Genomic DNA, 21,695 nt, shown 5'->3' with positions numbered 1-21,695 from the left:
AAAGCAAAATAAACCATATCTATAAATGTTGTATATATAGTAAGTAATCTTAAGTACAGTTGCGCCAAAAAAAGAACACTAGACAGCCAGTTTAAAACTAACCAATAAATGTGAGTTGATATGTATACCTTACGATAAAACCATAATAAACCCTTGATATTTGTGAAAAAGTTCAGCCTTCATTATTGGGCGATAACCAAACGTGCTGGGCACGTGAAAGAGAAAGAAGCTCCACACGGATCGCAGCTATTTAATTTGGGCCACACTCGGGAATCCGCCTAATCATGGGGGCCAAAACTAATTAAATGATAATGCCGGCGGTGGGAAGTTAGCAGCCGAATCTGGGGACACGTGAAGCAATCAAAGCATCAGCAAGTGCCGTTATCAACCCGCAAACATGGTCGCAATCAGGGGAATCTAATCAATCATCGGACATCCAGTTGGTTTAAAAGCACCCGGCCCTCCCGAGGGCCAAATCAGTTGCGAAACATGAAGTGCCTAGTGTTGATTGCCTTCAGTGGCCTCTTCTTGGCCAGTGCCCAGGCCCGAATCCTTCCCGCGGAGGATCTCCTCTGGGAGCTGCCCGAAGTTCCGGTGGCGGTTAACGAGATTGAACCCAGAGCAGGTGAGTGGATTCGGAAGGAAGGTGCCTAATGAAACGTAATTTAATATATTCTTACATATTTGGACATTTAAAATTTAATGACCAATTAACTTGTTTACTTGAAACTTACAATGGCATAAATTCTATTTTACCAATTACATATATTAAAAGCTTGAGAAATATTTTCTTTTAATAAAAATGCTGATTTTAATATTATTTATAATTCCTTCTATATTTATTATTATAATTGAAAATCTTCTTCATCGTAGCTGGTTGTTCAATTAAGATCCGCAGTTCTGAGCTGAAGGATCCCCAGCCCCTGCTGATCAAATCGGGCACCTCTGAAATCGTTGGATTCTCGGACACCGGCTATGTGGACGTGGACAAGGATAAGACCATTGAGTTCCACTGCACCAGCAGCCTGGCTTCCCCTCTTTCTGGAAAATCCGTGACCGCCAAGTGTGTAGGTGGCACCACCTTCAAGATCGACGATAAGGAGCACGATCTGTCCGCCATCAAGTGCACATCGTGGCCTGCTTTTGTGGGCAAGAAGTCCGGATCCAGCTGCAATGGTGGCACCACGCTGATCAAGGTGGGCTTTGAGCTCTCCGGCTCACGATTCGCCACGCAGTACGAGGTGTGCTTCAACGAGGACGAGGAGGTGACCAGGTACGTCTACCATCGCCTGGAACCGGGAAACAACTACTATGCCACCGGAGTGGACCGCATTACCTTTGGAGCCGGCGGCTATTTCGCTGGTAAGAATGTGGACAAGCTATATACGCAGGCTGTTCAGAAGGAGACCATCGACAAGGAGCTGGACATGGATTCATCCCGTTTCTTTGACTCGGCCAAGAACATCTTCCTGGCCCGTGGTCACATGGGTGCCAAGGCTGACTTCGTGTTTGCCCCGGAGCAGAGGGCCACCTTCCTGTTCATCAACGCTGCTCCTCAGTGGCAGACCTTCAATGCTGGTAACTGGGCTCGCGTGGAGGACGGAGTTCGTGCCTGGGTGGCCAAGGAGAAGAAGCACGTGGAGTGCTGGACGGGTGTCTGGGGTGTCACCACGCTGCCCAACAAGAATGGGGAACAGAGGCAGCTCTATCTGTCCCACGATAACAACGGCAACGGTCTGATTCCAGTTCCCAAGCTGTACTTCCGAGTGGTCATCGAACCATCCACCAAGAAGGGCATCGTTCTGATCGGCGTCAACAATCCCCACTTGAGTCTGGAGGAGATCAAGCGGGACTACATCCTGTGCACGGACGTCAGCGACAGGATCAACTGGATCAGCTGGAAGAAGACGGACATCACCGCCGGTTACTCCTACGCCTGCGAGGTTCCTGATTTCCGCAAGAAGGTGACGCACCTGCCCGAGTTCTCCGTCAGCGGACTGTTGGTCTAAACTGGTTATGCTTGAAAAAATAAATACCTCTTAATAACGAAACACTTTGATTTGCGTTAAAACATTCGCACTAAGGGAACTTTTAAGAAAATAATGGAGAAAAACATTATTTTGAGAAAAAAAATGGCAAGAATGGAATGAATATAAATGAATTCGTTTATATTTTTATGATCGCATCAGGTAAATCCATTAAAACCATTTTCCATTTTTAGTAGATTGTCGAAAACATATAATGCATTTGTTACCTGTCAAAAAATTATTTAAAATTCTCCAATGTTGCTACTGAATTATGGAGTATCCAAGAAAATCTTTAGTATTCTACTGTTCCTCTTGTTGCTTCTGCCGATCCTTGACGCCGGTGATCCGATTGGCAGCCACTTCGTTCGCCGGCGGGCTAAACGCCTTTCCAGTCCCTATTTCGACAAGGAGAAAACGTTGGTTCTGGCCAAATATGTGGTCTCGATTCGATCCCGAAGACCCCACAAGTTATTTGGCGACAATCACTTCTGCGGTGGCGTGATCATATCGAGAACCTACATCCTCACCTCCGCCCACTGCGCCATGGAGTAGGTATAGAAAAGATCTTTATATATATGACTGTTATGTCCTTTAATCAATGCAAAAGTAAGCGCAAGATCGTACATCGCAGTCGGGTGTTGGTGGTTGTGGCTGGAACCACAAATCGTCTGAAATCCCGAAAAGGACTCTCCTTGAACATGGAGGTGAAGAAGATCTTTGTGCCGGACAAGTTCACAGTGTTCAATACGAACAACATTGCGTTGATGATGCTGGCCAAAAAACTACCCTTGGACAATCCGCTTGTGGGTGTGATCAATCTGCCTACGGCTGACCCAGAACCGGGTTTGAACTACACGGTACTGGGCTGGGGAAGGATCTTCAAGGTAAGTAGTGGTAGTTCTCGAACTATAATTAGGTTCTTTATTAACTATAGGGCGGTCCCCTGGCCTCCGACATCCTGCACATTGACGTGGAGCTATTGCCCCGGGATATCTGTGAGAAGAAAGTCCACATCTTCAAGGAGGAGATGATGTGCGCCGGAAACCTGAACAACACCATGGACGAGAATCCCTGTGCCGGTGACACCGGAAGCCCACTGATTTTCAACGAAACAGTCTTTGGTGTGGTTAGCTACCGAGTAGGATGCGGATCTAGAACTTTGCCCTCAATTTATACCAACGTCTACATGCATATGGACTGGATCAATGGCATTATGAACAATAATGAAGCGAACCGACTGTATTACTCTCCCAACTATCTATTCACCATAATTGGTATATTCATTGGAAATAAAATTCTGAAAAGTTGGGGATTTTATTTGATCACCATTTAAACGAGGAGACCTCCCTTGGCGGTCAAAGCGGGCAGGTGCTTCACGGTCTTCAGGAAGTCGGCCACCTCGCAGGCATAGGACCAACCGGCCTTGATGTCTGTAGTCTTCCAGTTGATGTAGGTCACCTGATCGCTGACATCGTCGCAGATGATATAGTCGCGCTTGATCTGCTCCTCGGTGAGATGGGGATTGTTGACGCCCACGAAGACAATGCCCTTGTGGGAGGAGGGATCGATGACGACGCGGAAGTAGAGCTTGGGCACGGGGATCAGGCCATTGTTGTTGCCATCCTTGGCCAGATAGAGCGGAGTCTCCACACCCTGCTTGTTGGGCAGAGTGGTCACGCCATAGACACCGGTATAGCAGTTCACGTTCAACTTGTTCTTGGAAACCCAGGCCCTCAGACCATCCTCCACACGAGCCCAGTTTCCTGCATTGAAGGTCTGCCACTGAGGAGCGGCGTTGATGAACAGGAAGGTGGCCCTCTGCTCGGGAGCGTAGTCGAAATCAGCCTTGGCACCCAAATGACCACGAGCCAGGTAAACATTGCTGCCACTATCGAAGTACTTCTCCGCATCTCCGCCCAGTTCATTGTTGATGGTCTCCAGCTGAGTGGCTTGGGTGTACAGTTTGTCCACGTTCTTTCCATTGAAGTAGCCAGCGGTTTGGAAGGTAATCCTGGCCACTCCGGTCTCGTAGTAGTTGCTTCCGGGCTCCAGCTTGTGGCGAGTGTATCGGGTCACCTCCTCCTCTTCGTTGAAGCAAATCTGCATCTGCTCGGCAAACCTCGATGAGGTGATCTCGAAACCCACGCGGATAACAATGCCACCGTTGCAGGTGGCTCCCGACTTAACAGCCTTGAATCCCGGCCAGGATTTGCAGTACAGGTCCTTGAACTCGAAGTGAGAACCGCCCACGCTGAAGGTGGTTCCACTAACACAGCTGGCGGTAAGCAGATTCTCGGAATGAGTATTGAATCCTGAGGGACACCACAGCTGCAATGAGCCGCCCGACTCGAATTCCATGACACCGACGTCGGTGAAGGGATAGAAGTCCTCGGAATCGGTTTTCAGGTACACTGGCTGGGGACTGGGCAATCCTCCGCGAATGGTAACACTGCAGGCTGAAAAAACATATTAGTTGCCAAATGTACTTGGTTGGAAGAAAAGACTCTTTGTGGGTGTTAAAAAAGACGTGGACGTTTTGAGGGAATCTTACACAAATTCTAAGTCTTTAGTATCTGCAAGCTTAATCTCTTTATCTTATAGTTTTTATAGTTATAGAGAGGTACACGTGACTATTGATACTGATCAAAATTATATAAAATAAAATCATGGTAATTCCTACAATATATACACAATTTTTAAAATTGTAGAAACTTGAAAATAATGAAGTTATTTTAAAGAATGCACTTCAGTATTATTATATGATGCAACTAAATTAGATCGACCTACCTCCTGCGCGACCCACGGGCTGAGGTGGCGCCACAGCAATCCGTTCGAAGATCCCGTCATCCTCGACCACCGGAGGAAGCTCCACCTCCGGATAGGGAACTCGAGCCCAGGCAGCCGGAGCCGCCAGCAGGCCAACTACCAGCAATGAGAATCGGATGCACTTCATTTTAGATTTAACAACCAAACGGCCCTTGAGGCATCTTTAAATAGTCCCCGACCATATCGCGTAAATTAATGAAAAATAGTTAATGAAACGAATCTCGCCATTCTGACCATTATCTTCGAAATATTGGTCTTATCTATTCACGTGAAGTGTCGAAGTGTGCGGATTTTTACGGTCCTACGTAGACCCATTCATTCGATCTTAATTGGTTTGAGGCACTTAGTGCTTCGGTTATTTTGTGGACAAGTGGGAAAGTTAAGGGAATTACCCGAACAATGCAGATAATTCTTTTAATAAAAATGCTGATTTTATTATTATTTATAATTCCTTCTATACTTATTATTATAATTGAAAATCTTCTTCATCGTAGCTGGTTGTTCAATTAAGATCCGCAGCTCTGAGCTGAAGGATCCCCAGCCCCTGCTGATCAAATCGGGCACCTCTGAAATCGTTGGATTCTCGGACACCGGCTATGTGGACGTGGACAAGGATAAGACCATTGAGTTCCACTGCACCAGCAGCCTGGCTTCCCCTCTGTCTGGAAAATCCGTGACCGCCAAGTGTGTAGGTGGCACCACCTTCAAGATCGACGATAAGGAGCACGATCTGTCCGCCATCAAGTGCACATCGTGGCCAGCTTTTGTGGGCAAGAAGTCCGGATCCAGCTGCAATGGTGGCACCACGCTGATCAAGGTGGGCTTTTAGCTCTCCGGCTCACGATTCGCCACGCAGTACGAGGTGTGCTTCAACGAGGACGAGGAGGTGACCAGGTACGTCTACCATCGCCTGGAACCGGGAAACAACTACTATGCCACCGGAGTGGACCGCATTACCTTTGGAGCCGGCGGCTATTTCGCTGGTAAGAATGTGGACAAGCTATATACGCAGGCTGTTCAGAAGGAGACCATCGACAAGGAGCTGGACATGGATTCATCCCGTTTCTTTGACTCGGCCAAGAACATCTTCCTGGCCCGTGGTCACATGGGTGCCAAGGCTGACTTCGTGTTTGCCCCGGAGCAGAGGGCCACCTTCCTGTTCATCAACGCTGCTCCTCAGTGGCAGACCTTCAATGCTGGTAACTGGGCTCGCGTGGAGGACGGAGTTCGTGCCTGGGTGGCCAAGGAGAAGAAGCACGTGGAGTGCTGGACGGGTGTCTGGGGTGTCACCACGCTGCCCAACAAGAATGGGGAACAGAGGCAGCTCTATCTGTCCCACGATAACAACGGCAACGGTCTGATTCCAGTTCCCAAGCTGTACTTCCGAGTGGTCATCGAACCATCCACCAAGAAGGGCATCGTTCTGATCGGCGTCAACAATCCCCACTTGAGTCTGGAGGAGATCAAGCGGGACTACATCCTGTGCACGGACGTCAGCGACAGGATCAACTGGATCAGCTGGAAGAAGACGGACATCACCGCCGGTTACTCCTACGCCTGCGAGGTTCCTGATTTCCGCAAGAAGGTGACGCACCTGCCCGAGTTCTCCGTCAGCGGACTGTTGGTCTAAACTGGTTATGCTTGAAAAAATAAATACCTCTTAATAACGAAACACTTTGATTTGCGTTAAAACATTCGCACTAAGGGAACTTTTAAGAAAATAATGGAGAAAAACATTATTTTGAGAAAAAAAATGGCAAGAATGGAATGAATATAAATTAATTCGTTTATATTTTTATGATCGCATCAGGTAAATCCATTAAAACCATTTTCCATTTTTAGTAGATTGTCGAAAACATATAATGCATTTGTTACCTGTCAAAAAATTATTTAAAATTCTCCAATGTTGCTACTGAATTATTGAGTATCCAAGAAAATCTTTAGTATTCTACTGTTCCTCTTGTTGCTTCTGCCGATCCTTGACGCCGGTGATCCGATTGGCAGCCACTTCGTTCGCCGGCGGGCTAAACGCCTTTCCAGTCCCTATTTCGACAAGGAGAAAACGTTGGTTCTGGCCAAATATGTGGTCTCGATTCGATCCCGAAGACCCCACAAGTTATTTGGCGACAATCACTTCTGCGGTGGCGTGATCATATCGAGAACCTACATCCTCACCTCCGCCCACTGCGCCATGGAGTAGGTATAGAAAAGATCTTTATATATATGACTGTTATGTCCTTTAATCAATGCAAAAGTAAGCGCAAGATCGTACATCGCAGTCGGGTGTTGGTGGTTGTGGCTGGAACCACAAATCGTCTGAAATCCCGAAAAGGACTCTCCTTGAACATGGAGGTGAAGAAGATCTTTGTGCCGGACAAGTTCACAGTGTTCAATACGAACAACATTGCGTTGATGATGCTGGCCAAAAAACTACCCTTGGACAATCCGCTTGTGGGTGTGATCAATCTGCCTACGGCTGACCCAGAACCGGGTTTGAACTACACGGTACTGGGCTGGGGAAGGATCTTCAAGGTAAGTAGTGGTAGTTCTCGAACTATAATTAGGTTCTTTATTAACTATAGGGCGGTCCCCTGGCCTCCGACATCCTGCACATTGACGTGGAGCTATTGCCCCGGGATATCTGTGAGAAGAAAGTCCACATCTTCAAGGAGGAGATGATGTGCGCCGGAAACCTGAACAACACCATGGACGAGAATCCCTGTGCCGGTGACACCGGAAGCCCACTGATTTTCAACGAAACAGTCTTTGGTGTGGTTAGCTACCGAGTAGGATGCGGATCTAGAACTTTGCCCTCAATTTATACCAACGTCTACATGCATATGGACTGGATCAATGGCATTATGAACAATAATGAAGCGAACCGACTGTATTACTCTCCCAACTATCTATTCACCATAATTGGTATATTCATTGGAAATAAAATTCTGAAAAGTTGGGGATTTTATTTGATCACCATTTAAACGAGGAGACCTCCCTTGGCGGTCAAAGCGGGCAGGTGCTTCACGGTCTTCAGGAAGTCGGCCACCTCGCAGGCATAGGACCAACCGGCCTTGATGTCTGTAGTCTTCCAGTTGATGTAGGTCACCTGATCGCTGACATCGTCGCAGATGATATAGTCGCGCTTGATCTGCTCCTCGGTGAGATGGGGATTGTTGACGCCCACGAAGACAATGCCCTTGTGGGAGGAGGGATCGATGACGACGCGGAAGTAGAGCTTGGGCACGGGGATCAGGCCATTGTTGTTGCCATCCTTGGCCAGATAGAGCGGAGTCTCCACACCCTGCTTGTTGGGCAGAGTGGTCACGCCATAGACACCGGTATAGCAGTTCACGTTCAACTTGTTCTTGGAAACCCAGGCCCTCAGACCATCCTCCACACGAGCCCAGTTTCCTGCATTGAAGGTCTGCCACTGAGGAGCGGCGTTGATGAACAGGAAGGTGGCCCTCTGCTCGGGAGCGTAGTCGAAATCAGCCTTGGCACCCAGGTGACCACGGGCCAGGTAAACATTGCTGCCACTATCGAAGTACTTCTCCGCATCTCCGCCCAGTTCATTGTTGATGGTCTCCAGCTGAGTGGCTTGGGTGTACAGTTTGTCCACGTTCTTTCCATTGAAGTAGCCAGCGGTTTGGAAGGTAATCCTGGCCACTCCGGTCTCGTAGTAGTTGCTTCCGGGCTCCAGCTTGTGGCGAGTGTATCGGGTCACCTCCTCCTCTTCGTTGAAGCAAATCTGCATCTGCTCGGCAAACCTCGATGAGGTGATCTCGAAACCCACGCGGATAACAATGCCACCGTTGCAAGTGGCTCCCGACTTAACAGCCTTGAATCCCGGCCAGGATTTGCAGTACAGGTCCTTGAACTCGAAGTGAGAACCGCCCACGCTGAAGGTGGTTCCACTTACACAGCTGGCGGTAAGCAAGTTCTCCGAATGAGTGTTGAATCCTGAGGGACACCACAGCTGCAATGAGCCGCCCGACTCGAATTCCATGACACCGACGTCGGTGAAGGGATAAAAGTCCTCGGAATCGGTTTTCAGGTACACTGGCTGGGGACTGGGCAATCCTCCGCGAATTGTAACACTGCAGGCTGAAAAAACATATTAGTTGCCAAATGTACTTGGTTGGAAGAAAAGACTCTTTGTGGGTGTTAAAAAAGACGTGGACGTTTTGAGAGAATCTTACACAAATTCTAAGTCTTTAGTATCTGCAAGCTTAATCTCTATATTTTCTAGTTTTTATAGTTATAGAGAGGTACACGTGACTATTGATACTAATCAAAATTATATAAAATAAAAGCATGGTAATTCCTACAATATATACACAAATTTTAAAATTGTAGAAACTTGAAAATAATGAAGTTATTTTAAAGAATGCACTTCAGTATTATTATATGATGCAACTAAATTAGATCGACCTACCTCCTGCGCGACCCACGGGCTGAGGTGGCGCCACAGCAATCCGTTCGAAGATCCCGTCATCCTCGACCACCGGAGGAAGCTCCACCTCCGGATAGGGAACTCGAGCCCAGGCAGCCGGAGCCGCCAGCAGGCCAACTACCAGCAATGAGAATCGGATGCACTTCATTTTAGATTTAACAACCAAACGGCCTTTGAGGCATCTTTAAATAGTCCCCGACCATATCGCGCAAATTAATGAAAAATAGTTAATGAAACGAATCTCGCCATTCTGACCATTATCTTCGAAATATTGGTCTTATCTATTCACGTGAAGTGTCGAAGTGTGCGGATTTTTACGGTCCTACGTAGACCCATTCATTCGATCTTAATTGGTTTGAGGCACTTAGGGCTTCGATTATTTGTGGACAAGTGGGAAAGTTAAGGGAATTACCCAAACAATGCAGATAATTCGTAGCTACAAAAATAGAACTTGTTTTTAAGGCGTTTAGAACCAAAAGTATATCTTTGGCGTACTTCTGGTATTACATTTCATATCTTATCCAAAGATGTGTAGTACGTATTTTTAGAACTTTCACAAGGTACAATCGCTTAATTACTTCTGAAACATATTTGCTTTCAAGAATGTAGATATAAAGATGTCCGATATATAATATTATATTTATTTCAAATATGATACACATTATTTTTAATACAGTTCATTTCGAATCTACTTATAACATTAACACAAATCAACAGTCATTTATGATTGCCCATCTAAACTAGCAGTTGATGAGCTACGCAGACCGTCGGACGCCTAATTAAGTTATTTAATCAGCAGCCAAGGCGAGTGCTTTCCCTCAGGTTCTCCTTTCACTTAGCAATAATTTATAATCAACAAGTAATTAATGCTTATGGCCGCAGCAGGATTCGAATTTCTGGCAGCGGTCGGAATTTCCTAGGCCTTTCAAGGATATCGAGAAATTTGAACGTATGAATAGCTGGGATGGGGAGAAAGCCCCAAAAGAGCCAAGGAAAGTGCTCGTTAATCATTATCTGGCGCCATCTAGCGGCTGCTGCCCGCCCTCTGAGGTCATTTATCTATATCGAATCAATTAGCGAACACCTTGAAGCCTTCGTTGCTGAAAATGGGGAAAAGGCATGGCAACCACGTTGCTCCCTTTGTTCGGATTTCCTTTCGTCCTTGCTACGTGCCAATTTGGCTCGTTTTGTGCGCTCATTCGTAAATCTAAACAAATCATCAATTTTCACAAATTATACGCGATACCCATCTGCGCCGTCCGGGTTTTCTGGCTGTTTCTCCGTATCCGTCCAAGTTACCGTATCCGGCTGAAGGTCCTTTCTCCTTGGGATTGGGGCCTAATTGCCCGACTATCTGCTTTCGCTGCTTTTCGTGCCGTGCGACGCTGTTCATTTTACATTCCATTAATTAATGTCAATGGCCGACGAACTTTGACATATTGAGCTCTATTTTATATCCCTCTTCCGATGTCTCCGATGGGGATTTCGGAGGTTTGCCTAATGGAGCGTTTAGTGTTGGATAAGTATTTGCTTGATTGAGCGCGGTCCGCAATTTATGAAATTGTAGCTTTTAAAATTATAAACCTGAAAAAGTCACATAGGCAGTTACATTCGTAAGTGCATAATTAGTAAATATTCTACTTATATTATGTACTTTATCAAATTATTAAACCCTTCATCTTATTCTCCAAATTAAATTGGTTTCTTTCTGTTCATCGAGCTAAGTAAAATCAGTCTCAATAAAACACATTTCAACGAGGCCTTCTTATAGATTTATCTTTCTTTCCTCACGTCATAAATTATCTTGCCAAATTTATGAGTTTCCAATCAATATTAATTGCCCGAGGTATTCTTTAGAGGCCATTTCATTTGCCACCTGACACAGGGCGAAACCATTTAACTTGAATCGCTTTCATCACACACACACACAGGATTCCATCCCATCGCACGACAAACAGGCATAAAATGCTTAAATGAAAAACGGAAATCGAGTAAAAAAGCACACAATTTAATCCGAATTTTACTCGATGTGGCACATTGCATTGAGGAGCTTCGCACCATTTAAAGGTCCCGGCCCTTGATAAATGGCCCTTATTAATAACATACGTGTGGGCGTGTTCTGTATCTCCGAAGGTGTGTTCGAATCCATATACTGTATATACTGAGATACCTTTGATTGATAAGGCTGCCTAAGCGTGTTTGCCTAAGGGCGAAAGGGGTGGTGGCTGAAGGGGCTAACGAATGAACGAGCGATTTTGCACCTTTTCAACAGGTTTCCCGGCCCTCTTATGTTCAGGCAAATTGAAAACGGGGAGTCAATAAAGCTGTAGACAGTCAGACATGGCCAGGGGCTAGACCAGGATCCTTTGAATGGATACATTTGCATTAGGGTGAACTAAGTTCTTGCCAATTCAAGATGTCTTTTACCAAGTTGGTAGTAAGTTTTGTAAGAAAATTTGCAAACGTATTATATAATTAATTAATATATAATATAATAATAATAATTAAAAATTCCTGGGGGTAAATTAAGAAAAACAATTTTTAATAAATATACTAGTTTTTAAATGAATTTATTTAATTAAATATTACATTTTAAAAATATTTTTAAATTTTATTTTATTATTATTATTTTTAAATTAAGTGGTTCACCCTTATGCAGATTCAACATGTATGCCTGTGCAATGATGGATTAAATGTATTTCAAAGGCGTGAAAGCCAAAAGGTAGCACAAAGTAGCACATTGTGGATGCATAATAAACATCAAGCATACTTCAATTTAGCTTAGCCTGGGGTTACACAAATACAACCTTCGAAATAGTAGGGCCTAAAGGCTACACCGCAAAGGTAGCAAAGGTTACATCGGCTCTATAAATACCACACACTAATTGTCAAAGCCCTCAGGTCTTTTGTGCCCTATGCAAATCAGACAACCCGCCACAATCTGGGGCAGTCGAGTGAAAGATCTCCGATAATTGCAATGCCTTCAAAGGCTAAACCCTTTCCACATGGAACGCAATCTACATGGCAAATGGGTCACCAACCCAACAACCAGATTTGCATTAATTTAAGCTCAATGGGCCCGGCAAGCAGCGGATGAGGGGCAAACTCCATTCGTTTGAAGAGGAGCAATCATAAACTTGTTCATCCCATATGGATTACATAAGTACAAAAAGGGATGGGAGCAAAAAGTACAGTGAAGCAGGGCATGTAATAAAAAATGTACTGACCAACCGAACCCACAGCGTGGAAATTATAAAACTAGTTGAACACGACAGGCGCACGTCCAAAAGCATGAGCGAAATGATTAATGGACTGCCGCCATCTAGCGGCGGCAATTACTCACAGCGAAGAATACTAAAGTCCATTGTGTAAGAGTATCTTATAGTAAAGGTTGAAAACTACGAAAGAAAATTCCCAAAAAATACAGAAAATTTAAAAACTAGATGACTAGTTTTGAGTTTCCTCCTAGCAACATAATGATATATTATTGAGATTAAGCTTGAAATGATTTATTCTGCCTTAAACTTTTTCGTTCCTTATAATCTATGCCCTCAGTATGAAGGACAGCAATTCAAAATGTTATGTTAAAAATCTTAAGAAAAGCAATGTCTTCAAGATTCTTCGAATTCCGGTTTTTCTAGGTAGGCTATCAGTTGGCATGTTGGGGAAATTGTAATTTAAAATTCTGTTTCGGAAATCTGTCTTTAAAATTTATCTTTTAGTAAAAAATGCGGCACTTGCAATTAATGAAATATGTAAATCCACGGTTTGCAATCAACACCGTTATTACACAACGCTTAATGTCAAAGTCTGATGGAAAATCTTCTGGTACAGGATCAAAAGGTATATGGGATGTAAATAAAATATATTTCTATAGCACTGATTACTCTATTACAGACGCGAAGTGTAAGGATACTAAAGATGCAGCGAAGAAATCTTCTGATCCAAAGGCCAAGGCTTCCGATGCGGCAAAAAAAGGTTAAAAAGCGTAGCTTGTGAAATTAAAATATTAAATTTTAAATTCATGTTACATCCTTACAGCCACACCACCTAAAGCAGCTAAGGAAACTAAAGTTACGCCGCCAAAGGACGAAACAGCCATATCCGGAGGCTCAAAATGCCCGCCAAAAGTCCCATGTGTTGCAGAAACTAATAAAAATAAAAAGAAAAAGCAATCGTGCGATGAATTGCTTACAGGTAAAAGTACTCGAAAGCAAAAGAAACCTCTAACGGCGATCCAAGGAGGGGACCTTGGCTGTCCTGGCCGGACTGGAAAGAAACCACGTGGGTATAGTCATAAAAATCATGTTCTAAACTGATCCTTTATTTCCGTAGCAATTGTTGCACAACACGCCAAGGTCTGGCAGAAAATCTCGCTCTTCGGAGTCCTGCCGATGATAGCCATTCTCACCCTATTGGTTTTCAGCACTCGGTCGGAAGAGGAGCGTCTTGAGTTTAAGAACTATGAACATATGTACCGGCGGACGAAGCGATACTGGTTTAAGGATGGAAACCGCACCGCTTTTCACAATAGTCACTTCAATGCTTTGCCTCCAGCCGGATATGAGGACGAAGTGGACGAGAGTGGGATTGGACAGGAGCCGGAGACGGTTAAGGACAAGAAGGCTCGGATGAAAGAATTCGACAAGGTCGTCAAGAATTGGCGCAAACACTCGTCGAAAAGAGATGCGCAGCTCAAAAAGGAAGCAGCCGCTGCTGAAAAAGAGGCTAGAAAACAAGAGGCACAATAAGCAATGGTAATATAAAACTCTAAAAAAATTACCCAAATTACCCACCATTAAATAACCATGATCATTGTTATTGGAAAAAATCAAATTGTCTACCCTAATAAAAATTCCGAGTCTGGGATCGATGTCTAATATCTCCAATAAAAGTTGTCTAAAGGGTAATTTATGCACAAAGCATAAAAATATTTTATCAAGGGCAACAGGTCGTATGATTGATAAACATTCAATCTGAGCGCAGTCCCTGAAAACGTAATTTTCAAATTGATTCTAATACTTTTTCAAGTGGTACTATTATTTTTATTTCCATTTCTAATATTTTGCAATATTTATTCATAATTATTTTGACGTAATGCAACCTTATGCATGAATAGATACTAAAGTTGGTAACTTTTTAGGTATAACATTTGAATGTATTTTATTCATTTTCGCTGTTATCCTTCGCACCCAATTAAGGGGGCTATCTGGAATTCAGTACCCTCGTCTCAATTGTGACCCTATTCTTTTAAACTTAATTGAATCAGAAAGTGTTATCCAGCAGCAAAAGTGTTTCCTGTTCGTTTGGCCCATGAATGATTATCCTTGCCAAATGTGAGGCAGGTGGTCTGGGTGGCGAATCCTGATTTATCCTTGGCGTGTCGCCCAGCTCGCCAAATCTGTGTGATAATCTGGTGTTGCAATCAGCGCCATATCTACTACGTACCGTGCCACAAATGGCAGCCACTTTGTGTTGCCTTCTCCGTTTCCGGCCTTTTCGCCTTCCGTCCGCATTTCGGCCATTTGTTTTTCCTGCTGCTTTTCTCCTAATGGTTTTCCTTTTTGCTGCGCTACGCTTCAATAACTTTTATCACTTTTAATTGGATTTTTCTTTATAGTCAACGCATGTCTTAGAGGACTAACACATGTTCAGATTGTAATTGTGTTAATGTCGTCAGGAGTGGAGCTGTTTGCGTGGCCATGTCCTTATCCTCATGTTTTGTCGTCGTCCTGTGACATCGAGCTAATACCAGTTTCTCTATTTTTACGCATGTGTGTGTATTTCTATATTGCGCCCACGCTTGATCAAATTTGCTTATATTTTGCCATCTTACATTTTGCAACAGCTTTCTTAATTGCTTCCTAATGCTCATGCTCGTGCCTTCGGGCCAAAAACTGGCTCTTAAACTGATTTTAGTTTATTTAAAGTCGGATTTAAATGGAAGAATTAGCATGATTAACTTTTCTAAAAGCTAACTTTTTAAGGCTGCGAAAGATTAATTTTCGCTTGTGACAATTCGAAATCAAATTTTAAATAATTTAGTTACTAATATTCAAATTATGATAAATCATTACGATTTTTTAATACAACTAGTTATGTATGAAAATCACCTACATTCGAAAAGAATAATAACCAATTCACCGATAGAACCCAAGTAAATTGGCGAAATTAAACCCTCTGCGAAACTTTCCAATTCCTTTTGGCCCAAACTTATGTGCTTATCCGAAAGCCAAGTCCGAGTCCAGTATGTCGGAGCAACTTTCTCCGTTCCGGTCGTCGTTGACACGTAATTGACTTTGTCCGCACTTCCACGCGGACAATTTGTGCGCCACTTGCTCGGACCAATTAAACGCCATCGATGACCAATTGCAGTTGTCGCAAAATTGCTCGCGAAGATTGCCCTTCGTAATGACAGCAGATGGGTGCACGTGGATGTGGACGTGGACCGAAAGGAAGCGCAGCGGAGTGTAATCAATGCATAATTTTAATGCAATTCTTGAATGCAATTACTGGCGACTGCCCTTTTGGCTATAAAAGCCGGGGACTCCAATCCGTGAAAAAAGCGCGTCGGGGAAATGCAAAAGCGACAGGACGGATAGCAACTCGTTAATACTCGCGGTCGCAGTGATGAAAGTTCAAGTCGCGCACTGGCTCCCTCTGATATTTCTCCTGCTCGTCAGTGGGACACCACCACGTGTCGCTGGCAGCTGGCGGAGCGAATATTCCCGGCAGGATCCGGACCCGAAAACACGGTGGGGCAATCAGTTGCCGGATATGCTAGTCGCTTACTATCGCCACCACGGCGTTCACAGCCTGATGCTGGTCGTTTGTCACACGGACATTGGTGAATTAACCCTCTGCATGCAACGTGCTGCTGGGGACAAATTTATGACCCCACAGTACACTGGCCAAAATGGGCTTAGGAAATATCTCTCGTTTGAATTTGCCAGAGACCTGATTTAACTTAATCCTTATTATTTGATATTAGTCTGATATACCGTTCCATACTTCCAGACACCTCTATAAATCGAACAAACTATTCCAACTTTCGAATACTAAGTTTGTTTTCTCTGTACTCGCTTTTTCCCCTCCAGCGGATTTTCGCCTTTGGAAGCTTTGGCAGCACTTCAACCTCAACAATTTCTATGTGCAGGTCAGCACGGAGAGCTCGCTGAGGGACCTGCAGCATGTCGATGCCCTGGATGAACATAAGGACGCTCCACCGCCAAAGAGTTTCCACGCCAACAACTCCACCCACTGGGAGACGTCCTTCCTGCTTCCCGCGCTGCCCTACAAAATGGGCATCCTGCTGCTGGAGTTCAGCAGCGAGTGCGCCTTAAATCTACTCCGCTGGTCTGCGGCCTCGGAACATAATTACTTCACCACCAACCGGTTCTGGTTGCTCCTGACCGAAGATCCAGGCGATATCGATTTACTCGAGGATCCGGAAATATTCATTCCCCCGGACAGTGAGTTGCGGGTCCTACAATATGAAAACGTTGGCAACTTCTCTTGCAGTTTGATCGATCTGTACAAGGTAGCTGCTTGGAAGCCTTTGAAAAGAACTTTGGTGGGACATAACATTCGAAATTCGCGGCACGTCATTCATGCCCTGCAGCACTTTGGTTCGGCCATAACTTATAGACAGAATCTGGAGGGTATAGTATTCAACTCGGCCATTGTAATTGCCTTTCCGGATCTATTCACTAACATTGAAGATTTGTCACTGAGGCATATTGACACTATATCGAAGGTTAATCATCGCTTGATGCTGGAACTGGCCAATAGATTGAATATGAGGTGAGTGAGGTTTCCTCTTGTTGTCTTTTAGATAAAAAGATAGATAAAATCTTTTTATTCCTTTATTCTTTTTTATTCTTTAAAATTATTATTGTTCAAAAACTTCCCATTTCAGCTACAATACCTATCAAACAGTGAACTACGGATGGCGACAACCGAATGGCTCATTCGATGGTCTCATGGGACGTTTTCAACGCTATGAACTGGACTTGGCCCAGCTGGCGATCTTCATGAGATTGGATCGTATTGCATTGGTCGACTTTGTGGCTGAGACATATAGAGTGAGAGCTGGGATCATGTTCCGGCAGCCACCTCTATCGGCAGTGGCCAATATATTTGCCATGCCCTTTGAGAACGATGTGTGGGTGTCCATTTTGATGCTACTGATCATCACGACCGTGGTCTTGGTTCTGGAACTCTTCTTTTCGCCGCACAACCACGACATGTCCTACATGGATACACTAAATTTTGTTTGGGGTGCCATGTGCCAGCAGGGTTTCTACGTGGAGGTGCGGAACCGATCCGCGAGGATCATTGTCTTCACCACATTTGTTGCAGCTCTCTTCTTGTTCACCTCGTTTTCGGCCAATATTGTGGCTCTGCTGCAAAGTCCGTCGGATGCTATACAGTCATTGTCTGATCTGGGACAATCGCCCCTAGAAATCGGAGTTCAGGACACGCAATATAATAAAATATACTTCACAGAGTCCACAGATCCCGTAACGAAGAATCTTTACCACAAGAAGATCGCCTCCAAAGGTGAAAATATCTATATGCGCCCCTTGCTAGGAATGGAGAAAATGCGAACCGGCTTATTTGCATACCAGGTTGAACTCCAGGCAGGTTACCAAATCGTCAGCGACACCTTCAGCGAGCCGGAAAAGTGCGGATTAATGGAACTGGAGCCTTTTCAGCTGCCCATGTTGGCTATTCCAACGAGGAAAAACTTTCCTTACAAGGAGCTCATTCGAAGGCAGTAAGAATATTTTATATGTCAACATAGTTTCGCTATCCAATTGCATTTTACATTTAAAAAAATAGGTAATTTATTAAATTTTATACTTTAAGTCCAATAGTAATTTAAACGTTTAACTAATTAAAAATTGTACAGGGATAAAAAGCCCTTTTATAATTTACACTTCAATAACTTGTTCGAAAAAGGAAAATCATAAAACACTGTTTTTACCCACAGACTACGCTGGCAGCGAGAAGTAAGCTTGGTGAATCGCGAGGAGCGGAAGTGGATTCCTCAGAAGCCCAAATGCGAGGGCGGAGTTGGCGGATTTGTCTCCATTGGCATTACAGAGTGCCGGTATGCTTTGGGGATCTTTGGGTGTGGAGCTGCTGTCAGTTTTGTCCTGTTCCTTTTCGAGTTTATCTTCAGACATTTCAAACAAGTATATCGCATAATTAAAGGTTATAGAGAAGTGCAGCGCTAGGCTGCATGCGTTTAATCCAAACAGAATTAAAACTTAGATGGGTATGGATAGCTCCCGGACAACGGCACGCAGCACTTCAGGTGTCTTGAACTGCCAGTTCTGGATGTTCTTGCTGACCCGACACCAGGACTCGCCGTGCGTGGGCTCTGCCGAAATGCACCGATCGAGGACCTCCAGCTGCTGCGCCTCCGTGCCGTGAAGCAATTCGAACTTGTAGAAATACGCCCAAGCATCACCTAGATCTGGATCGATCTTGACCTGAAATAAACAAATGATTAGCTCTGAACATATTTGTTTCTATTACATTCATTAGTTAGTATAAATTACTTACCGTTCGATTAAACCAGTCCCGGCACTTGGAGAACTTGTGCTCAGACCAGAACAGTTTTGATACAGCTAGAAGCACATGTGGATCATGCTCGCATTTCTTGAGAGCATCCACTGACTTGGTCTTTCGCTGCGGCTTGGTTTCCATGAAAATAGCCTCCGCCCATAGCTCACCAGCGTTGGGACATTCCTGCAGTGCTCTTGCCATCATTGTGCTGGCAATCTCCTTGAGACCCGCACGCAGCTCCACCCTGATGGCCTCCAGCCAGAGTACAGCCACCTTGGGGTTGCGCAAACGTCCTCGTTCCAGAATGGATCGAGCCTTTGTAAGCACTCCTTTGCGCTCTTCTAGATTGGCGGAAAGTATCCAAAGTGGGATAGACGTAGGACACTTTTTCAAGCCCAGGGTATAGGTGGCAGCCGCATCATCTGCCCGTCTCTGCTGCTCCTCAATCTGACCCTTCATCATCCACAGTTTGGGGAAATCTGGGAACACTTCCACCGCCTCCTCCAGCAACCGTAGAGCTTCATCGAACTTTTCCAAAGCCCATTCCAGGCGAGCTGATTTCATCATCACCCTTGGTGTCGGTGCCGATCCTCTAGCCTTGGCTAACAAGCGTCTCGCCCGTTCATATTCCGAGTTCTCTGATTCCAACTTAACGGCAGCCAACCAAATGTCCTCGGAATTGGGATTGGCCTGGAAAGCCAAGGATAAAATACCTCTCGCGGCTGGAACGTCTCCAGCCATCCATTTGGATTTGGCCCCCATCAGCCAGAGAATCTCCGATTTAGGACAATGAGCCACTGCTCGCTGCAACAGGGCCTCCAAAGATTCGCGGGTTCCATGGTTCTTTTCAAAGTAGGCGGCTCGCAACCAGATGCTTTTCTTTGAGGGAAATATTTGCAGGGCATGAGCGTAAACAGCTCGGGCACACTCAAATGCATTTTCCTTTGCGCACTGAAAGAGGGAGGGTTATTTGGTTTCAAAAAAGTTTCAAAGTGAAAAACGAGTGGTTTATAAATACTTACGAATTCAGCATCATCAATCCAAGTCTGTTTGCGATCCTCCTCCTCCACTCCTATTCCAATGACAGCTTTAACAATGGATTGGCAACAGTTGACTGCTCCTGATTTTTCCGCCTCGATGGCCTCCTGGAACCACTGATCACGGTTGATCTCCACTCCGTTGACGGTCAGCGAGGTCAATGATCGATCAATGATCTTTTCCACCATGTGAATATTACCATTGGCCTCCTCCAACTTCGCAGCAGTGGTCCAAATCTGGCGATCAGTGGGAATATTCTCGCGAGCCTTGTTTAGGACCTTTCGGGCGTTCTCGTAGGTTTCCAAGCGAGCGAGAGCCAACCAAAGTTCAACGCTGGTGTTGCAGCACTCCACGGCGCGAGAGAGTAAAATACGTGCATCATCGGGGTTTTCAAGTTCGACAGCCGCTTTCCACAGACGAACTGAATTTGGAATATGCTCTAGAGCTTTTCTGAAAACTCTACGCTTAGCTTTGGTCTCCGATTCCAGGTCAGCGGCTTTAATCCAGATCCTGACCGAGGTAGGAATATGACGAGCCGCTTGCGCGATCACCGCTTTGGCTGTATCTGGCGGCTGAAGGCGAGCTGCTTCCAGCCAGAGATCCTCAGACTGGATGTTCATTTCGCAGCCCCTCATAATCAGATTCCTAGCCATCTGAACCTTGCCAGTCACTTCTTCCAAACGGGCGGAGGCAATCCAAGCTGGTGGATGATTAGGATTCGTTTCCCTCACACTCTTGAGCAACAAACGAGCCTTCTTGATGTCGTTTATGTCACCACCGTAAGTTGGAATCATACTCTGCAGGTCGGTGAGATAACCCTTGGGATCCACCACCGTTTGGCCTGTCACGGAATCGGAAACCTGCGACAGCTTGACGTTCATAAGAGTGTTACGAGCCTGGCCAATCTTTCGCAAATCAAGATCACCCGTAGGTGTCAGCATGCCAGGAGTAGCTACGCCAGGCACCATAGAAGCCAAGCCCGAGGACGGATCTAACGTAGAGGACGACTCGCCGCCAAGGTTTCTGGATATCAAGCTGTCCGGCAGAGGGGTAAACTTTTCGGCCCTTGGATTTCGTTGCTTTCTGTTTCGACTATCGCCCACTTCAGGAATCGTGGACCACTCTTCCGATGTGACGCTGGCCAGTGAGCGTTTCAGGTCACTGAACTGCTGCTGGATCTTCGGTCGCTCCTGGCGGTACCGCTCCAAATCCTCACGCAGCCGGCGATCACGATACTCTTTGCGCTTTTCGTCCATTCGCTTGTCTATCGAATCGTAGATAGCGTCTGCCTCCTCGTCATCCTTGTCGTACGGATCCTTGGAGAACAGGGAGCCGCTGTAACCACTAAACTCGTCATAGTTTGAGTCGTTCAAGTCTTCGTCCTCCTCCTCCTCTTCGTCTTTTTTCTTACGTTTTGTGGCCGGCGGAGCATGGCGGTCGTCGGATACATCGTTTGCATCACGGGCAGGACCAATATCGGACCGAGTGGTGAATCCTGTGGCTCTAAAATAGAAAATATACCATTAGCATTAAGTTTATTTTCGCAAGAAGCGCGTTTGCTGGTACTTACCCTCGACCGACGCCGGCCACATAGCCCAATGGAGCTGGAACGCCCAGGAAATGCTTTTTGTTGCGGTTGGCTATAACCGCTGCCGTTATGTTGGACATCTTGGCTTACTTCTATATTAATATTAGCTACTTTATTTAATAAATTTCACAAACAATTGAAAGTTTACTAATGCGTGGTGCGCTTCTTCTTCTGAAATTAGGGATGT

At 45.2% G+C, this 21,695-nt stretch overlaps 9 protein-coding genes across 13 annotated transcripts; 6 read left to right on the top strand and 3 right to left on the bottom strand.

Annotated features, from left to right (window-relative positions):
* Positions 1-489: 489 nt before the first annotated feature.
* On the top strand, positions 490-2,036 carry LOC117141458. The gene is made up of 2 exons (XM_033304913.1): positions 490-625; positions 874-2,036. Exons 1-2 carry the CDS (start codon positions 490-492, stop codon positions 2,007-2,009), a joined length of 1,272 nt encoding a protein of 423 aa, XP_033160804.1. The 3' UTR covers positions 2,010-2,036.
* Positions 2,037-2,236: 200 nt separating this feature from the next.
* Positions 2,237-3,375, top strand: LOC117141459 (trypsin I-P1-like). Of its 3 annotated transcripts, XM_033304914.1 has the most exons (3): positions 2,243-2,575; positions 2,635-2,911; positions 2,962-3,375. In XM_033304914.1, exons 1-3 carry the CDS (start codon positions 2,283-2,285, stop codon positions 3,358-3,360), a joined length of 969 nt encoding a protein of 322 aa, XP_033160805.1. In that variant the 5' UTR covers positions 2,243-2,282; the 3' UTR covers positions 3,361-3,375. The 3 variants fall into 3 exon arrangements, with proteins under 3 accessions (XP_033160807.1, XP_033160806.1, XP_033160805.1); XM_033304916.1 differs by lacking the exon at positions 2,962-3,375 and having other exon boundaries at positions 2,237-2,579; positions 2,639-2,705; XM_033304915.1 differs by lacking the exon at positions 2,962-3,375 and having other exon boundaries at positions 2,239-2,579; positions 2,635-2,726.
* Positions 3,318-4,980, bottom strand: LOC117141457. Its single transcript, XM_033304912.1, has 2 exons — positions 4,815-4,980; positions 3,318-4,483 (listed from the first exon to the last, which is right to left on the bottom strand). The coding sequence occupies exons 1-2, from the start codon at positions 4,978-4,980 to the stop codon at positions 3,357-3,359; spliced, it is 1,293 nt and encodes a 430-aa protein (XP_033160803.1). The 3' UTR covers positions 3,318-3,356.
* A 68-nt stretch (positions 4,981-5,048) lies between these two features.
* LOC117139323 lies at positions 5,049-6,483 on the top strand. Its single transcript, XM_033301568.1, has 3 exons — positions 5,049-5,058; positions 5,348-5,670; positions 5,710-6,483. Exons 1-3 carry the CDS (start codon positions 5,049-5,051, stop codon positions 6,481-6,483), a joined length of 1,107 nt encoding a protein of 368 aa, XP_033157459.1.
* A 273-nt stretch (positions 6,484-6,756) lies between these two features.
* On the top strand, positions 6,757-7,834 carry LOC117141693 (trypsin I-P1-like). The gene is given in 3 exon segments (XM_033305301.1): positions 6,757-7,049; positions 7,109-7,385; positions 7,436-7,834. Coding segments are annotated over 3 exon segments (969 nt in total).
* On the bottom strand, positions 7,792-9,454 carry LOC117141692. The gene is made up of 2 exons (XM_033305300.1): positions 9,289-9,454; positions 7,792-8,957 (listed from the first exon to the last, which is right to left on the bottom strand). The coding sequence occupies exons 1-2, from the start codon at positions 9,452-9,454 to the stop codon at positions 7,831-7,833; spliced, it is 1,293 nt and encodes a 430-aa protein (XP_033161191.1). The 3' UTR covers positions 7,792-7,830.
* A 3,502-nt stretch (positions 9,455-12,956) lies between these two features.
* Positions 12,957-16,490, top strand: LOC117139943. 2 transcript variants are annotated; one of them, XM_033302630.1, is made up of 5 exons: positions 12,958-13,149; positions 13,204-13,284; positions 13,348-13,590; positions 13,642-14,063; positions 16,404-16,490. In XM_033302630.1, exons 1-4 carry the CDS (start codon positions 13,035-13,037, stop codon positions 14,055-14,057), a joined length of 855 nt encoding a protein of 284 aa, XP_033158521.1. In that variant the 5' UTR covers positions 12,958-13,034; the 3' UTR covers positions 14,058-14,063; positions 16,404-16,490. The 2 variants fall into 2 exon arrangements, with proteins under 2 accessions (XP_033158522.1, XP_033158521.1); XM_033302631.1 differs by lacking the exon at positions 16,404-16,490 and having other exon boundaries at positions 12,957-13,149; positions 13,642-14,175.
* Positions 15,937-18,579, top strand: LOC117139322. The gene is made up of 4 exons (XM_033301566.1): positions 15,937-16,153; positions 16,404-17,109; positions 17,225-18,085; positions 18,302-18,579. Exons 1-4 carry the CDS (start codon positions 15,937-15,939, stop codon positions 18,546-18,548), a joined length of 2,031 nt encoding a protein of 676 aa, XP_033157457.1. The 3' UTR covers positions 18,549-18,579.
* LOC117139942 (pre-mRNA-processing factor 6) lies at positions 18,520-21,683 on the bottom strand. 2 transcript variants are annotated; one of them, XM_033302628.1, is made up of 4 exons: positions 21,491-21,683; positions 19,905-21,423; positions 18,880-19,833; positions 18,520-18,806 (listed from the first exon to the last, which is right to left on the bottom strand). In XM_033302628.1, the coding sequence occupies exons 1-4, from the start codon at positions 21,586-21,588 to the stop codon at positions 18,582-18,584; spliced, it is 2,796 nt and encodes a 931-aa protein (XP_033158519.1). In that variant the 5' UTR covers positions 21,589-21,683; the 3' UTR covers positions 18,520-18,581. The 2 variants fall into 2 exon arrangements, with proteins under 2 accessions (XP_033158519.1, XP_033158520.1); XM_033302629.1 differs by lacking the exon at positions 21,491-21,683 and having other exon boundaries at positions 19,905-21,264; positions 21,332-21,422.
* Between the last annotated feature and the right edge of the window lie 12 nt (positions 21,684-21,695).

Source organism: Drosophila mauritiana, chromosome 3L (genome assembly GCF_004382145.1).
Source record: "Drosophila mauritiana strain mau12 chromosome 3L, ASM438214v1, whole genome shotgun sequence".
NCBI classification, from domain to species: Eukaryota; Metazoa; Arthropoda; class Insecta; order Diptera; family Drosophilidae; genus Drosophila; species Drosophila mauritiana.
Note: the sequence above shows the minus strand (reverse complement) of the source record. Positions and strands in the feature narration are given on the sequence as shown.

Bases quoted from the DNA above. Each gene is read 5' to 3' on its own strand.
- LOC117139943 (XM_033302630.1), top strand. From the start codon at position 13,035: ATGCGGCACTTGCAATTAATGAAATATGTAAATCCACGGTTTGCAATC. The intron at 13,150-13,203 runs GTATATGGGATG...ACTCTATTACAG, and splicing joins TTCTGGTACAGGATCAAAAG to ACGCGAAGTGTAAGGATACT. The intron at 13,285-13,347 runs GTTAAAAAGCGT...ACATCCTTACAG, and splicing joins TTCCGATGCGGCAAAAAAAG to CCACACCACCTAAAGCAGCT.
- LOC117139322 (XM_033301566.1), top strand. From the start codon at position 15,937: ATGAAAGTTCAAGTCGCGCACTGGCTCCCTCTGATATTTCTCCTGCTC. The intron at 17,110-17,224 runs GTGAGTGAGGTT...TTCCCATTTCAG, and splicing joins GCCAATAGATTGAATATGAG to CTACAATACCTATCAAACAG. The intron at 18,086-18,301 runs GTAAGAATATTT...TTTTACCCACAG, and splicing joins AAGGAGCTCATTCGAAGGCA to ACTACGCTGGCAGCGAGAAG.
- LOC117139323 (XM_033301568.1), top strand. The intron at 5,671-5,709 runs GTGGGCTTTTAG...TTCGCCACGCAG, and splicing joins GTGGCACCACGCTGATCAAG to TACGAGGTGTGCTTCAACGA.
- LOC117141457 (XM_033304912.1), bottom strand. From the start codon at position 4,980: ATGAAGTGCATCCGATTCTCATTGCTGGTAGTTGGCCTGCTGGCGGCT. The intron at 4,484-4,814 runs GTAGGTCGATCT...ATGTTTTTTCAG, and splicing joins GCCCGTGGGTCGCGCAGGAG to CCTGCAGTGTTACCATTCGC.
- LOC117141458 (XM_033304913.1), top strand. From the start codon at position 490: ATGAAGTGCCTAGTGTTGATTGCCTTCAGTGGCCTCTTCTTGGCCAGT. The intron at 626-873 runs GTGAGTGGATTC...TCTTCATCGTAG, and splicing joins CGAGATTGAACCCAGAGCAG to CTGGTTGTTCAATTAAGATC.
- LOC117139942 (XM_033302628.1), bottom strand. From the start codon at position 21,588: ATGTCCAACATAACGGCAGCGGTTATAGCCAACCGCAACAAAAAGCAT. The intron at 21,424-21,490 runs GTAAGTACCAGC...TTTCTATTTTAG, and splicing joins GTGGCCGGCGTCGGTCGAGG to AGCCACAGGATTCACCACTC. The intron at 18,807-18,879 runs GTAAGTAATTTA...TGTTTATTTCAG, and splicing joins GGGACTGGTTTAATCGAACG to GTCAAGATCGATCCAGATCT.
- LOC117141459 (XM_033304914.1), top strand. From the start codon at position 2,283: ATGTTGCTACTGAATTATGGAGTATCCAAGAAAATCTTTAGTATTCTA. The intron at 2,576-2,634 runs GTAGGTATAGAA...TCAATGCAAAAG, and splicing joins TCCGCCCACTGCGCCATGGA to TAAGCGCAAGATCGTACATC. The intron at 2,912-2,961 runs GTAAGTAGTGGT...TATTAACTATAG, and splicing joins GCTGGGGAAGGATCTTCAAG to GGCGGTCCCCTGGCCTCCGA.
- LOC117141692 (XM_033305300.1), bottom strand. From the start codon at position 9,454: ATGAAGTGCATCCGATTCTCATTGCTGGTAGTTGGCCTGCTGGCGGCT. The intron at 8,958-9,288 runs GTAGGTCGATCT...ATGTTTTTTCAG, and splicing joins GCCCGTGGGTCGCGCAGGAG to CCTGCAGTGTTACAATTCGC.